The following is a 15,355-nucleotide window of genomic DNA, read 5'->3' on the forward strand; positions in this document are numbered from 1 at the left end:
AACAGTATGCTGTTGGGATGAGTGAAGATATCCCCTTTGTTTCAAGAACCTGATGGTTGAGAGGTAATAACTGTTCCTGAACCTTCTGGTGTGAGTCTTGAGGCTCCTGTCCCTCCATCCTGTTGGCAGCAGTGAGAAGAGAGCATAGCCTGGTGAGGATCCTTGATGAGACTATTAAGACATCAGAGCAGAATTAGGCCATTTGTCCCATTGGGTCTGCTCTGGTACTTCATCATGGCTGATCCATTTTTCCTCTCAGCCCCAATCTCCTGCCGTCCTGCTGTATCCCTTCATGCCCTGACCAATCAAAAATCTTACCAACCTCTGCCTTAAATATACATAAAAGACTTGGCCTCCATAGCTGCCTGTGGCAACGAATTCCACAGATTCACCACTCTCTGGCTAAAGAAATTCCTCATCTCTGTTCTAAAAGGACACCATTCTATTCTGAGGCTGTGTTCTCTGGTCTTAGACTATCCCAACATAAAAAAAATCTTCTCCACATCCACTCAATCAAGGCCTTTCACCATTTGATAAAGTTTTAATTAAATCACCCCTCATTCTTTTGAATTCTAATGAATACAGGCCTAGACCTATCAAATGCTCTTCATATGATAAGCTGTTCAATCCTGAAATCATTTTCATGAACCAGATTTGAACCCTCTCCAGCTTCACCATGTTCTTTCTAATATAAGGGGCCTAAGACTGTTCACAATACTCCAAGTGAGCTCTCACAAGTGCTTTAGAAAGTCTCAACATTATATCCTTGTTTTTGTATTTTTGTCTCTTGAAGATGAATGCTGACATCGCATTTGCCTTCCTCACCACATACTCAACCTGCTAATTAACCTTTAGGGAATCCTGCACAAGGACTCCCAGGCCCCATTGCGCCTCAGTTTTTTGTATTTTCTCTCTATTTAGAAAAGAGTCTACCATTTTATTTCTTATACCAAAGTGCATGACCATACACTTCCTGACATTATTCCATCTGCCACTTCTTTGCCCATTCTCTGATGAGGAATGCTGCTTTCCTGTGACATCACTCCTTGTAAATGTGCTCAATGATGGGGAGGGCTTTAACCATGATCAACTTGGCTGTATCCACTGTTTTTTGTAGTTTTTTCTGTTCAAAGGCATAATGTGTAAATGAATACCAATATATATGATTTGCAGGAAGGACATAATCAAAGGCATATAGTGCAAAAGTTGGGTGATTCTTGAAGTTTTATAAAACATTGATTATGCATACCATAACTAGGTACTTGGATCTAATTCTGGTTGTGTCACTTTAGGAAGGATGCAAAAGTCCAAGAGCAGCTGCAGAGCATATTCACTCTAATAGATAAGTCACTATGAGGTATATTCCAGGTTATTTCAAGAAGCAAGGGAAGAGATTGGTGGGGCAATTATGTTCTATGACCTAAGGTTTAGAAGGCAAAAATTAGACAGGGCTCTTGTGAATTATAAGGTAGCCAAGAAGGAACTTAATAGGGGCTTAGGAGAACTAGAAAGGGACACGGGAAGACTTTGGTGAGTAAGATTAAGGAAATCCCCTAGGGGTTCTACACATCTGTGAAAAATGAGGATGTCTAAAGTGAGATAAGACCATACATGGATAAAGGGGAAAATGTGCATAGAAGCAGAAGAGGTAGTGGGGGTCCATAATGAATTCTTTGCTTCAGTGTTCACCAGAGAGGGGACTTTGGCGAATGTGAAGTTGGCTAATATACTGGAGGTTAAGAAAAGAAGCAATGTTGGACTTTCTGTAAAACTTTATGATAGTTAAATCACCAGGGCTAGATGAAGTCTTCTCCAGGTTACTTCAAGAAGCAAGGAAAGAGATTGCTGGGGCGTCTGTTTGACATTGTGCCCTTCCTGGCCACAAAATGGCACCAGAGGATTGGAGGATGCAAATGTTGTTCAAGAGAGGTTAATACATAAAATCCTGAGAGTAAGAGACCAGTAAGTCTTACTCAGTGGTAGGAAAATTATTGGAGATGATTGTTAGTGATGGGATTTGTGAGCACTTGGAGAAGCATAGTTGTATTAGGGATAGCATTGCTCGGAGAGAGACAGGCCGTGTCTCATGGGCCTACTAGAGTTTTTTTTGAGAAAATAACAAAACAAATTGATGTAGCTAGGGTGGTGGATGTGGCATATATGGATTTTTAGTATGCTGGAACTGTCGAAGAGAATGGGCTGGAACTTTTTTTTTAAGTGTTTAAAAAGGTTTCCCTATGGTAGGCTTGTCTAAAAAGTCATGAGTCATGGGATCCATGGGGACTTGGCAGTGTGCATTTATAATTGACTTGCACTGAGGAGGCGTAGATGAAGAGTATTCTGCCTGATTGATGATTAGTGGTGTTCTGCAAGGATCTGTTCTCGGACTCCTGATCTTTGTGATTTTGATAAATGAATTGGTTGAGAAAGTAGAAGCATAGGTAATTAAGTTTGCAGGTTGGTGGTATTGTGGGTGATCAAAGGTTACAACAAGATATAGACAGAATGCAGAGGGCAGAAAAGTAACGCCTCACACTTTTCCAGAGTTCAAATGTCTGTTTTCTAATTTAGTCCACTTGTATACGCTACAGAAGCTTAGGTCATTGACAGAGTTGAAGGTTCAAGTTAATTACACTAACCTGCTTGTATTTTATCTTGTGGCTAAAGCATATGTGAAGTTGTAATGGTTTCAAAAAGTACTTTCTCTTTCTTGCAGTGCCCTTAAAGACAGTCGCTTTCCTCCAATGACGAGGGAAGAGTTACCACGACTTTTTTGTTCGGTGTCTCTTCTTACCAATTTTGAAGATGTTGGGGATTACTTAGATTGGGAGGTAAGTAACTTTTATTAAATATTTCCTGTAAAATCTGTCTCTTTTGAACAATTTGCAGTCTTGTTAATTTAGAATTGCATTCTCCTGAGGTTGTGGCAGCAATTTCAATCATTGTTTCACTTGACGGGCAAAATGGAAAATTTGGAGGATTTGGCAAATTGAAGCCACTGTAGCCCACCTGGGCAGGGTGAGGGATGGTGGGAGAATAAGGGTCTGGTCATGTTACATGGTGGGAGAGTTTCATTTTGAATGTTTAACATATCATGTGTCTTTCTTCTTGTATGCATTACACAGAATTTCACTAAGTTCTCTAGAGTGTTTTGCTTGGCAAGCAGTAATGGAATGCTCCAGAGTGCATCAGATTTTTTTTTTACAGACTCGTTGCATTGCCTCGCTCTCAAGTAGCCCCTTTTGCGATTGAAGCTTGGCATGTTGGGCTCAAAAAAAATCATAAGATTGAATAGGATGCTATAGATACTGGAGGAAGCCAGCCTGCAGTATGTGACTTCTCCACCTTTTTAGTGGATCATAGCTAAAATCTACTTCCACCTTTTCAGGCTACTTTTTCCCTCCATGTCTATTCCTTACCTAACAACTTTATCAAATCTTTCTCTTGAAAATTTTGATCTAGGTAGTGGAGAATCTCCTACCTGGTTTCACTCTGGACTTGCCTCGCTCTAATTTGATAATTAGTAACACATGATCAAGTCACAGTGTTATGTAAGTAGTAATAATTAGCAAACCTCATGTACGATAGGAATTGGGTTTGGTAGTAGTTTTAATATAGGAAAATGCCCAAACTGTTCTCAAAGGAATAGGGTTTGATACCTTCCTTTCAAATTAATATATCCATATGCAACCTTCCTTTTCAAAAGTCCTTAAATATGTTGTAATCTGTTAAATTTTTGCCCACCTTAGCTAGGATTCCTTCTTTGAATCTCTCCATTCAGATATCCAACCCTGCCACAGTACTGTGATGGCTCTGATCAAAGTCACTAATGACATCAGATGTGATTGTCAATACAGGTAATATATTTCTCCTCAACCTTCTTAATGTGTCTGCATCTTTTAACATGATTGACCCACAGTCCTTATTCCAAATGATACCTGGTTTGATTCTGATCAATCCAGTTATAGCCAAAGAATTGTCAGCAATGACTTCTGTGTCAGCTATATTAACTTGGCCAAATATAGATCCTAAAGAAGCCATCATGTTTTCTCCTCATCTATTTAATGTCGCTTGGTGGCATCAAATCATTGTGTTATTTTTCACACAAACATTGGTGCCACCCATTTGATCCCCTCAGTTTCTTCTCTTGACCCCACTACTGTCTTTAAAATGTCTGATTGTTTGTTTGATATATGTGGTCACAACTGAATGTTGGAAAGTCCAAAGTTGTCTTCGGTCCTTAATGCAAATTGTTCCCGAGCGATTACCTGCATACCTCTTCATCGGAAGCATCCAAAAACTCAACTCAATCATTAACAACCTGAGTACAATATTGGCCTACAAGACGATCAACTGAACTATTGGACTGTCATTGGTAAAATCATCTCAGTTCTGTCCTTTCCTTGATTTATCTCTCGCTGAAGCCTTCATCTGTGACATGAGCGATACTGAGTTGGATTTGGCTGAGAGTCCTTGCCAGCCTGCACTTAGCTAGGTTGGATGCAGAGCAGAAATGGAGCTGGACAATCAGAGGTGTTTGGCAATGTGTGGAGTCTCAGCAGCATTTAGGCCTTGGTTAGTGTGCTGATAAAACCCAGGACTTTGAATGGTGGTGTCAGAGCTTTGCCCCCTGCCAAAGCATTGAAGACCTTGTATCAGATTCCAGACATCTTCAATGCTGCAGCAATAGGCTTGCAAATTTAAGGGGGGGGGGGGAATCAAAAGAATTAAAACACAATAATTTTTTTTGAAAATAGCATTTTTCCTTATCTGAAGGTTGAGAATGATTATAAGGTGATTAGAAAATCTGATCCTGTACTACATGGCATCCAGAAGTGGAATGGAGTGGCCAAAACACCCACATCAGTCACTCACCACATCTCAGACTTAGTGGGTCTATACAAGTTCAGCATTTAGTTAAGAATGTTCAAACATTGTCATTTCCTTTAATTCTACTGCTAATGCGATTTGGCCTAGTATCTTTATGTGACTATTTTAATGCTCTCTGTTCTCTGGTCTCCCGTTCTACTTCACCTCAAATTGCAATCATTCAAAACTCTGGCCATACCCTAACTTGAAACAAATCCGATTCATCGGTGTTGCTGAGCTGTTTCTTCATAGTTTTCTCCACTCTTGAAACCCTTCTATCTATATATATATATATATATATATATATATATATATAATTTATTTATTTATTTTATTCTGCTCTGATTTTCTCCTACTAATTATTCTTTAATCATTCTGCTTTGGCAATCATCCCTACATCTGTCAAATCTGTAGACTTGGGAATTCCATCTTTATCTTCTACCTCTCTGTTCCCTCTTCCAAATGATTCCTTCTAGCCTGGTTTAACTATTTCTCATCTGGCCTAATTCATTGTGGCTCAATATTAGTCATTATTTATCAACCCCTGCCCTAGCTCTCACACATTACCTTGAGATGTTTTCCTTTGTTATAAATTGTCCCTTGCCTGGAAATGATGCTCCTGATTGAATATGGAGCGCAGAAAAAGATGTTTGATCGGTACTACTAAAGTTTTGAGCAACTAGAAACACAAATGCTGAGGGTTAGTGGACACACCTAGAGTGGTACCAAATGCAAAATCAATCCTATCAAATTAAACTATGTTAGGTTGAGAATTATGCCATTTTGATAGATACAGTTTAATACAGACCAATACACACAAAATGCTGGAGGAACTCAGCAGACCTGGCAGCATCTATGGAAAAGAATAAACAGTCAGTGTTTTGGGCTGAGGAAGGGCCTTGCTTTGATTTCCAGCATCTGCAGATTTTCTCTTGTTTGGAATTTAATACAGAGGATCGTTTCATTTTTAGACAAACAAAATACCAATTAAACCTACGTTCATTGGAAAACTGCTGAAGAAAGTAGAGGACAACACTTGATAGTAAATTGATAATTTCTTGTAGATGGCAAACAAAATGGCAAGTCATTCTGTTGAAATGGAGTCTACAATAAAAAAGCAACAACTGTAGCTCGCTGCAGAATCCTGCACCCTGTCCCACATCTGGCCATCTTCCTTTGTCACCATCCTTACAACAACTTTAAAAACTTGTATAGTGCTTTTGTCTTCTTAACCCTGGGTCTCAAAGCAATGTCTGTCCAAGAGCTGTAGTCTATTACATTTTCACTCCTTCAAATCCCACTATGACATCACTACATACCATAGATTTGTATTGCAATGAAAGCAACCCTTCATCCCAATATGTCCCCACTGACCTTTTTGCTCACCTACGTTAATTACGTCTTCACAGATATCCTTATTTGATAATTGTACGCTTCGCTGTTGATCTAAATGTTTCTTAAATGTAGTGATTGTATCTAATTTTACCCTCCTCACTTATAGGCTTTTATACACTTGGAATTCTAATTAAATCTTTTATCTTGCTGTGTTTTTCGAATTTCCTGATGCTCTTTTACCACATTTACGGTCACTAATGATGACTTTTCACCTTTTCTTTCTTTCTCCATAGACAATTCTTAACCTGCTGCGTATTCCCTGAAATTCCTGTTTATCAGCCTCTGCCTCAGCTCACACACATTACCTTGAAATTGTACAGAAGGCAGCCCTTCATCCCAACATGTTCCAACTGATCTTTTTGCCCTCCTTTCATCTACTTGTGCAGTACCCATTGCTGCTCTGTTTAAAGAACTGAAAGAACATTATTTATAACATTCACAGTGCTACGTAAATATAATCAGATCTTTAACAGTTTATTGTAATCCTGCTTATTTTAATTTGAAATAAAATAACAATCTCATTCTGCTTGCATTCAAATGAAATAATCTCTATGAACACTATTAGAAAAAGTGAATAAAATTCTATCATACCCTTTTGAGGTTCAAGTGAATTGTAAGCAAAAAGAATTGAGCTTTGTGTGATGTCTGGATCCAAGCCATTAAAGATTTATGGTAGTCTTCTTTGGCATAATTTTCCTAATATATCTTACCAGTTATTAATTCCGTTTGACAAGATGTTTCCATATTTTGAAATACATATATTTTTTAAACACATAAAGAAGCCAATTTCTGTCTGGAATTCTCCCCCCCCCCCCCCCCCCGCCCCAAGTAGTGTCCATTAGAAAATTTGACAAGACCAGAAACCAACACTGGAGTTATAAAAGTTATAGTCTACAAGTTAACTAGCATTAACTTCCCATTAATTGTGAACAGGTGTTACTCTTAGTTGCTAAGTGAAGTTTGTTGCTCTATTTTCATCTCCATTCGATCGGCTCGTGGTTGTAATAAAGTATTAATGCTGCTTAATTCAGTTACCACTGTTTGACCAACCATGGCTCTTCTGCTTTCTGCACTATTTTAATTCCCTGATCTTTCTCACTCTTTGGGATATTTCTTCAAATTGTTACTGCGTTTTTTCTATCAGGGTTTATCTTGCCTTCAATTAATTTTTGAATCTCCTTTCCTTTGGTTGAGATTGGGCTATGATTTTTCAAGTGAAGCTATATAGTCACCTGAGAGAAAAAGAATAGTACCATGGGGAAGATTAAGTACTAAATTCTCAGTTTAATATTTACATACCTCATATTCTAATAAAGCTGCCGATTTCTTCCAGGTGGGTGTACATGGCATTAGAATAGAATTCATCAATGAAAAAGGATCAAAACGCACCGCCACATACCTGCCGGAGGTTGCGAAGGAGCAAGGTCAATGTTGCACTTTATGTACACTCTAACACAGATTTCCCTCTTTCCCAAGTTTAAAATAATTATTCCTTAGTAGTTCCTTAATAGTTTGCATTTAACCAAACTATTGTACTTAAGAATGTGATTGGGTTGCAACCTGTGACCTAATGCTCCTATACCTAATTTAAAGAAAAATAAATGCATTTAAAGGTAACATTTTGTCCTGGTATACTAATAACTCTTTCGTGTATTTTATTGCAGGCTGGGACCATATTCAAACCATAGATTCCTTGTTACGGAAGGGTGGCTACAAAGCTCCCATTTCTAATGACTTCAGGAAGACCATTAAACTGACCAGGTAAAGGTACACCTTCATTTAGATGCACCTGATTTTAAGTATGCAGATCAAATTTGATAGTTTACTAAATTGCATAATATTTCTACTGTAAATTTATCAACTATTGCTCTGTTTCATATGATCTATATCTCAGTTCTGCCATCTCTCACCAATGCTTTTCTTCCAAACCGAAAAATAGTGTATTCTGTTGAAACAGCATTCAAATCTGCTTTCACAATTCCTCTATTCTAATAATATGTGGTTAAAATGTACTTCTAGATTAGACTTTTTTTGTTATTTACGTATTATGGAGACATGAGGATTCTATGTAAAACCTGAGATATTCCTCACATTTCAATGTCTAGGAATTCAATCATGCTATGACAATAATACTACTAAGGCAACTTTATTCTCTTCTGTTAAATAAATGTAAAAACAACTTGAGTACGTTTTCTTCCATGCAATTTCTGTTACATTGGGTCATGTGATCTGAATGGATGAAGATTTGACAAGTGAGATATAATGTGGAAAAGTGTGATATTCTTCATTTTGGGAGAAAAATGGAAAACCAATGACCAAATATTGAGAGGTGGCAAAACTATGAGATGCAGAGGGATCTGGATTGTCTGGCACATGATTTTGCAAAAGGTTAATATATACAAATGCATCAAGTAATTAGGAAAGCTAACCATATTAGCATTTATCGCAAAGGGAATTGAATTCAAAAATGGCAAAATCTGTTGAACTTATGTAGGACAGTGGTGAGATCATACTGGAAAACCGTGTATAGAAATATACTTATTTAAGGAATGATATAAAGCCATTGGTAGCTGTGCAGTGAAGCTGTTCTGTCATTAGACTGATAACTGGTATGTTGTCTTATTTTGAATAGTTAGATAGGCTAGGCTCGGGTTTGAGAGTTCAAGAGGCTTTTTATTGAAACATAAGAGGTGTTTATGAGGTAGATGTGGAGAGGATATGCCCTCTTGGGAGAACCTAGAACTAAGGTTTCATCTCAAAAATAAAAGATTCACCTCGTAAATCAAATGAAAAGTATTTTCTTTGACTTGCAAGTATTTGGAATCCTATTCCTCAATTGGTGGTGGAAACTGAGTCTTCATATATTTTTAAGACAGCTGTAGCTCAATGCTGATGTTATATCAGGTAGGCAAGAATCAGAATCACTTTATTGCCAGTATGTGAAACATGGAGAGAAGGCAGGTATAGGGTTCTGAGTTGGATGATCAGCTATGATCGTACTGAATGGCAGTGCAGGCTCGAAGGGCCGAATGGCCTACTCCACCTATTTTCTGTTTCTATGCCAGAATTGATTGTGATTTGGTGCCAAACATAAAAGAAAGGACAAAACCATAACAGACAACACAGTAGTAACCAACAATAGTGCAAATAGCCATGGGCAATCAACAATTAGCAGAACAATCACATGTGCAAAGGACAATAATCAAACAAATAAATTTGAACATATGAACAGCGAGTGGCTGTTCTGTGAACGAAAACATCTTGTTAAATCCACTCGCTGGATTTTTGTTTTTGTTTTTGGCACCATTCCTTGTAAGCTCCAGAGTCTGTTGTGCGTAAAAAGCCCAGGAGATCTGCAGTTTCTGAGATACTCAAATCACTCTGGTTGTTTATTTCGGCTTTTTTCTTAAAGAGGTGCCGGACGCGCTCTGGCTAGCACTGCACTCCTGCCTGTAAGGAGTTTATGCATTCTCCCTGTGACAGTATGGGTTTCCTCCGGGTGCTTCGGTTTCCTCCCACAGTCCAGAGATGTACTGGTTGGTAGGTTAATTGGTCATTGTGAATTGTCCTGTGATTAAGCTAGGGTTAAATTGTGGATGGCTGGGTGGCGTGGCTCGAGTGCTGAAGGGCCTGTTCCACACTTTATCTCAATAAATAGGTAGATAAATAAAACCCACAGCCTCATGAACACCCCTTTCAAATAAGATTACAATTGAAACAATTGATTCATTTATTACCCAAAAATACAATGCAAACACTAAAGCTTGAAATGTAGATATAAAATGTATTTAATTCAAATTCTCTTTCAAATTGATATTTTAACAAGTGTTTTGTATGTTTGCTTGGTGGCAGCTAAATGTTCTTTCAGTTATTAGGAATTTACTCCATCTGCCACAATCCCTTACTGAGCTGCTTTTAAATGTATAAAGTAGTTTTCAGATATGATTAAAGATGAATTCTCACCATGCAATTCAAAGAATGTCTCGTTTACTCTAAAGAACATTGCAATACTTTGGTCACTAGGTTGGGGTTGCATTGATACTAACTTTGGATTAATACTGATACCTTATACCTTGTTGTCTAACTGATTAAAGCTCCTTTGCTGCATTCATCATCTGAAATATTTTCATCTGATGCTCTATATGCTCCTGGCTTCCCAACATCAAAGTCAATGTCTTGGAGTGTTCTTGAAGAGGTTGCTCCTAACCAAAAAAGCTTCACAATTGTGCTTATATGTTCCGCTAAATAAAATCCACACTGTGTATTACTTAAGAGAAATTTTGGAAATACTTTGGTTAATCAGTGTATGTGGAAATAAATAGAATTAAAGTTTCAGGTCAGTTCTAAGTTGATGTTTGGAGTGCAGTAATCAAAAGACTGAAACTGTGAAATGTCCACAGTAATTATAATGAGCTATGCAATAAATGAAGTGACCTTGAAGACGTATGAACTTTAGTTTCTTGTTGACATAGCAGTAGATCCTTGGCTTTTTCTCAAGTATGGTTTCTATGTTTTGTGACTTCATTTGTGTCTTAAAACACTCTGATTTCTCAGTCTAAGACTTGCAATGGATAATTAATGTTATATTTTCCTGCAGAGTTTCAGTTTGCATAAACATACAAGCTGTCTTTATTTTCATTTTTGTCAGCACCTTTTCTGTAGTGCATTTTCAGTTAACATTGGATTAATTTTGAAAAAGGTAACAGCAGAAAGTCTTACCTTATGAGTGTTCCAGCATATTTCCGGCATCCCAGATGTAAGCTTTCATTTGGTCTGAATGAAGTTTCCATATGGGATGAGTCCTTTGTTTGTTCATTCTTTTTGCTCTCTTCTAACATCACCATTTAATGCTGAATCATGTGTAAATTTTCATTAACCAATTTTTAAAAATGAATAATGGAGATTTATCATTGGTCAAGGCAGTTGAGTTTTATCTCCTTTCAGAATCAGAATCAGGTTTAATATCACTGGCATATGTCGTCAAATGTGTTAACTTTGCGGCAGCAGTACAATGAAATACATGATAAGTATAGAGAAAAACCTATTACAGTTAGTGTATGTGTGTGTACGTAATAGTTAAATTAAAATAAGAAGTGCATAAACAGAAATAAAAAGTAGTGAGGTAGTATTCATGGGTTCAATGTTCATTTAGAAATTGGATGGCAGAGGAGAAGACGCTGTTCCTGAATTACTGAGTGTGTGCCTTCAGGCTTCTGTTCCTCCTTCCCAGTGGCAACAGTGAGAAGAGGGCATGTCCTGGGGCTGGTGGGGGTCCATGAGGGAGGTGACTAATTTTTGTAGTTTCTTCGATCTTGTGCAGTAGCCTCCCCTATACCAGCCAGTGGTGTCGCCAGCGAGAATGTTCTTCCACAGTCCATTGTTGAAGCTTTCGAGTATTTTAGTTGACAAACCAATCTCCTCATTTCAAATGAAATATAGCTACTGTCTTGCCTTCTTTATAGCTGTATCAATATGTTAGGTCCTCAGAGATATTGACACCCAGGAATTTGAAATTGCTCACACTGTCCAGTTTAGATTCCTCAATGAAGTCCACAATCAGCTCTTTGGTCTTGTTTATAAGTACAAGGTTGTTGCCACGACAGCAACTAACTCGCATATCTCACTCCTTTATGCCCTTTCATCACCATCTGAAATTCTGCCAATAGTGGTTGTATCATCAGCAAATTTATAGATGGCATTTGAGCTATGTCTAGGCACATAGTCATCGGTGTAGAGAGAGTAGGAGCAGTGGGCTAAACACACGTCTCTGTGGTGTACCAGTGTTGATTATCAGCAAGGTGGAGATGTTATTTCCGATCTGCACAGATTGAAAGTCGAGGATCCAGTTGCAGAGGGAGGTACAGATGCCTAGGTTGTGTAGCTTTTAGATCAGGACTGTAAGAATGTTGGTGTTAAATGCTGAGCTATTGCCAATAAGCAGCATCCTGATGTATATGTATTGTCCAGGTGTTCCAAGGCCATTAAGGCCCTGTCTGCTGTAGACCTACTGTGGCGATAGACAAGTTGCAGTGGGCCCAGGTCCTTCCTGAGACAGGTGTTGCCTCTGGCCACGACCAACCTCTCACAGCAATTCATCACCGTAGATGCGAGTGCTACTGAACGATGGTCTTTAAGGCAACTGACATTGTCTTTCTTGGGTGCCGGTGTAATTGTTGCCCTTTTGAAGCAGGTGGGAGCTTGTGACCACAGCAATGAGTGATTTCCTGCCTTTCAATAATTTGGCTTGCTGCCTGTATCTTTGTCGATGGTCTGTGAGTTCCAAAAGAAACTGTTGGCATTAGGCCATTTGAAGGAAAGCACATCCTGTGCTTGTCCAGGCCTACTGTAATTCTTGACTTGCTGGGTGATGGATACTCCTGCACCTGTCAGTACATTCCATCACTGGAGTGTATCAAAGCCTAATCTTGCTGGGATCCATTGTGCTGGAGGAATTGCCTGGTGGTCCTGCACCAAACCTTGTGTAGAATCAAAACCCCTATTTCATTTCATAGGGTATTCTCTGCCTCTGGTGATGAAAACAAGTTATTTTCTCAGAATCAGGTTTAGTATCTTTGGCATATGCTGTTAAATTTGTTGATTTTGCAGCAGCAGTACAGTGCAATACATAATAGAGAAAAATGTAATTGTAGTGTGTGTATATACATATATATATATATATATATATATATATACACACACTACAATTACGTTTATATATATGTATGTATGTATATAAAATAAGTAGTGGAAAAATAGAAAACACTTTAATGGCTTTAATTATTTTTAACACTTTAATACACTTGAACTACTTAATATTTAATTTCCACAATCAATATTAATTTTAAAAGCTTTTAAAACTTTGTAGTGTTTGGACCAACTTACATACATTCTGGAATATAGGGCAATGACCCTGTGTGCATGAGACCTACTTGCCATCTGAACCGTGCCTCTCCATTCTAGGGTATCGTTGGCTTTATGCTTCTGGGCCATTTAAATGTGGTAACCCTTATTCAGTACAATATGGCTCATTTGCTAGTTAGTTTTCATCCTTTGGGAATTTTCAATGCTAATGATTCTCCAAAGGAGATGCTCAGGATATAATTTTACTCCACCAAATACCATTTTACAAAGAACATCTTGGTAAATATTTTGTTTCACTTGGTTTGTTTGTGAGGTGCTGCTGTAGATGAAATTGTCTTTATGTAATCCACCTTAAAAAAAAAACTGAGATTTCTGATCAGTGTTAAATTCCTTCTGAATATTTTCTTGTGAATCATCCTGAGACATTTCACTACATTGAAGTTTAGCTATGCTCGGTCGGATGTTGGCCTTTTTTATTATTTTTTCTTTAATTGGGTTCCTTTGGGTTTCTTTCTTTGTGTCTACCTGTAAGCAAACAAATCTCAAGGTTGTATAATTTATACATTCTTCAATAATAAATGCACTCTGAATCGTTGATATTGTATTAGTAGACTGGCCACAGTGACAGCTCCTTGGAAAGCACATTTCAATATTTTGAATTTTTACTCTATTGAAGGGGTTTTTGAATCTGCTTTTGGACTGTGCCTTAATTAAGTTTTTGAATGAATTAGATTTCTAGAAAGAAAGGGTATAGACACCAGGTGAAAAATATAGGATCTATCCATTGTCAGTATAAAACAACCATATTAATTCAGAAATGCAATGGTAGCCTATCACAGATGTTTTGTTGTTATATGGTAATTAGTGGACCATACAATGATAAAATAAATTCTATATTAAACTACAAAGCTACAGAAGTTGGGAAGGAGTAACAAGTATTTTGTGAGGCTGATATAGTGTGAGGAGTCAAGAAAGTTGGTACTTACGTATTATTCTGTTTTGTGACATGCCTTTGGAAAGTATAAAGATATAAGCAGAGTTGGCACGGATTTGAGTTGGAAGGGTGTGCATGATTAATTTTCTAGAATTCTTTGGGAATGTGACCAGTAGAATAGATGAGGGCTAACCCTTAATAGCTGTGGACATTGATAGGCTGAGAAGTGGCAGATGGTGTTCAACTCCGATAAGTGTAAGGTAGTTCATTTTGGTAGGTCAAATATGATGGCAGAATATTGTGTTATAGGTAAGACTCTTGGCAGTGTGGAGGATCAGGGATCTTGGGGTCTGAGTCCATAGGGCACTCAAGGCTGCTGCGCAGGTTGACTCTGTGGTTAAGAAAGCATACGGTGCATTGGCCTTCATCAATCGTGGGATTGAGTTTAGGAGCTGAGAGGTAATGTTGCAGCTGTATAGGACCCTGGTCAGACCCCACTCGGAGTACTGTGCTCAGTACTGGTCGCCTCACTATAGGAGGGACATGGAAACCATAGAAAGGGTGCCGAGGAGATTTACAAGGATGCTGCCTGGATTGAGGAGCATGCCTTATGTGGTTGAGTGAACTTGGCCTTTTTTCCTTGGAACGATGGAGGATAAGAGGTGACCTGATAGAGGTGTATAAGATGATGAGAGGCATTGATTGTGTGGATAGTCAGAGGCTTTTTCCCAGGGCTGAAATGGCTAGCACAAGAGGGCACAGTTTTAAGGTGCTTGGAAGTAGGTACAGAGGAAATATCGGGGTAAATTTTTTACGCAGAGAGTGGTGAGTGTGTGGAATGGGCTGCTGGCGACGGTGGTGGAGGCAGATACGATAGGGTCTTTTAAGCGTCTCCTGGATAGGTACATGGAGCATAGAAAAATAGAGGGCTATGGGTAACCCTAGGTAATTTCTCAGGTTAGGATATGTTCGGCACAGCTTTGTGGGCCGAAGGGCCTGTATTGTGCTGTAGGTTTTTCTATGTTTCTAACCAGTAGATGTGAAGAATTTAGATTTCTGTAAGTCCCCATGCAGGAGTTGGGGGTTATATACTCACATGAATTGAGAACTTGTTATGGGACAAAACAGTGTAAGAAGAACCGGATCTTTCTTGGCTGTCTGACATTACGGTCCCCAAAGCAAAGAACTGCTTTCTTGATTAATCTGTATATTAAACATGGTGAATGCTGCTGTTTCCATCGCTGCCTTAATTTTAGTGCCTAACAGCAAGGTGCTGTTTTCAGATGGAAATGGATC

General features: G+C 38.4%; 1 protein-coding gene across 2 annotated transcripts in view; it reads left to right on the forward strand.

Annotated features, from left to right (window-relative positions):
* LOC134353103 (nuclear protein AMMECR1-like) overlaps positions 1-15,355 on the forward strand; it is a 152,308-nt gene that overhangs the window by 122,803 nt on the left and 14,150 nt on the right. For both annotated transcript variants that reach the window (XM_063061010.1, XM_063061011.1), the window contains 3 exons: positions 2,717-2,831; positions 7,598-7,688; positions 7,929-8,025. In XM_063061010.1, the coding sequence (XP_062917080.1) occupies positions 2,717-2,831; positions 7,598-7,688; positions 7,929-8,025 (303 nt within the window). The remainder of the gene's footprint in view (positions 1-2,716; positions 2,832-7,597; positions 7,689-7,928; positions 8,026-15,355) is intronic.

The sequence above is a fragment of the Mobula hypostoma genome, chromosome 10, assembly GCF_963921235.1.
Source record: "Mobula hypostoma chromosome 10, sMobHyp1.1, whole genome shotgun sequence".
Lineage (NCBI taxonomy): Eukaryota > Metazoa > Chordata > Chondrichthyes > Myliobatiformes > Myliobatidae > Mobula > Mobula hypostoma.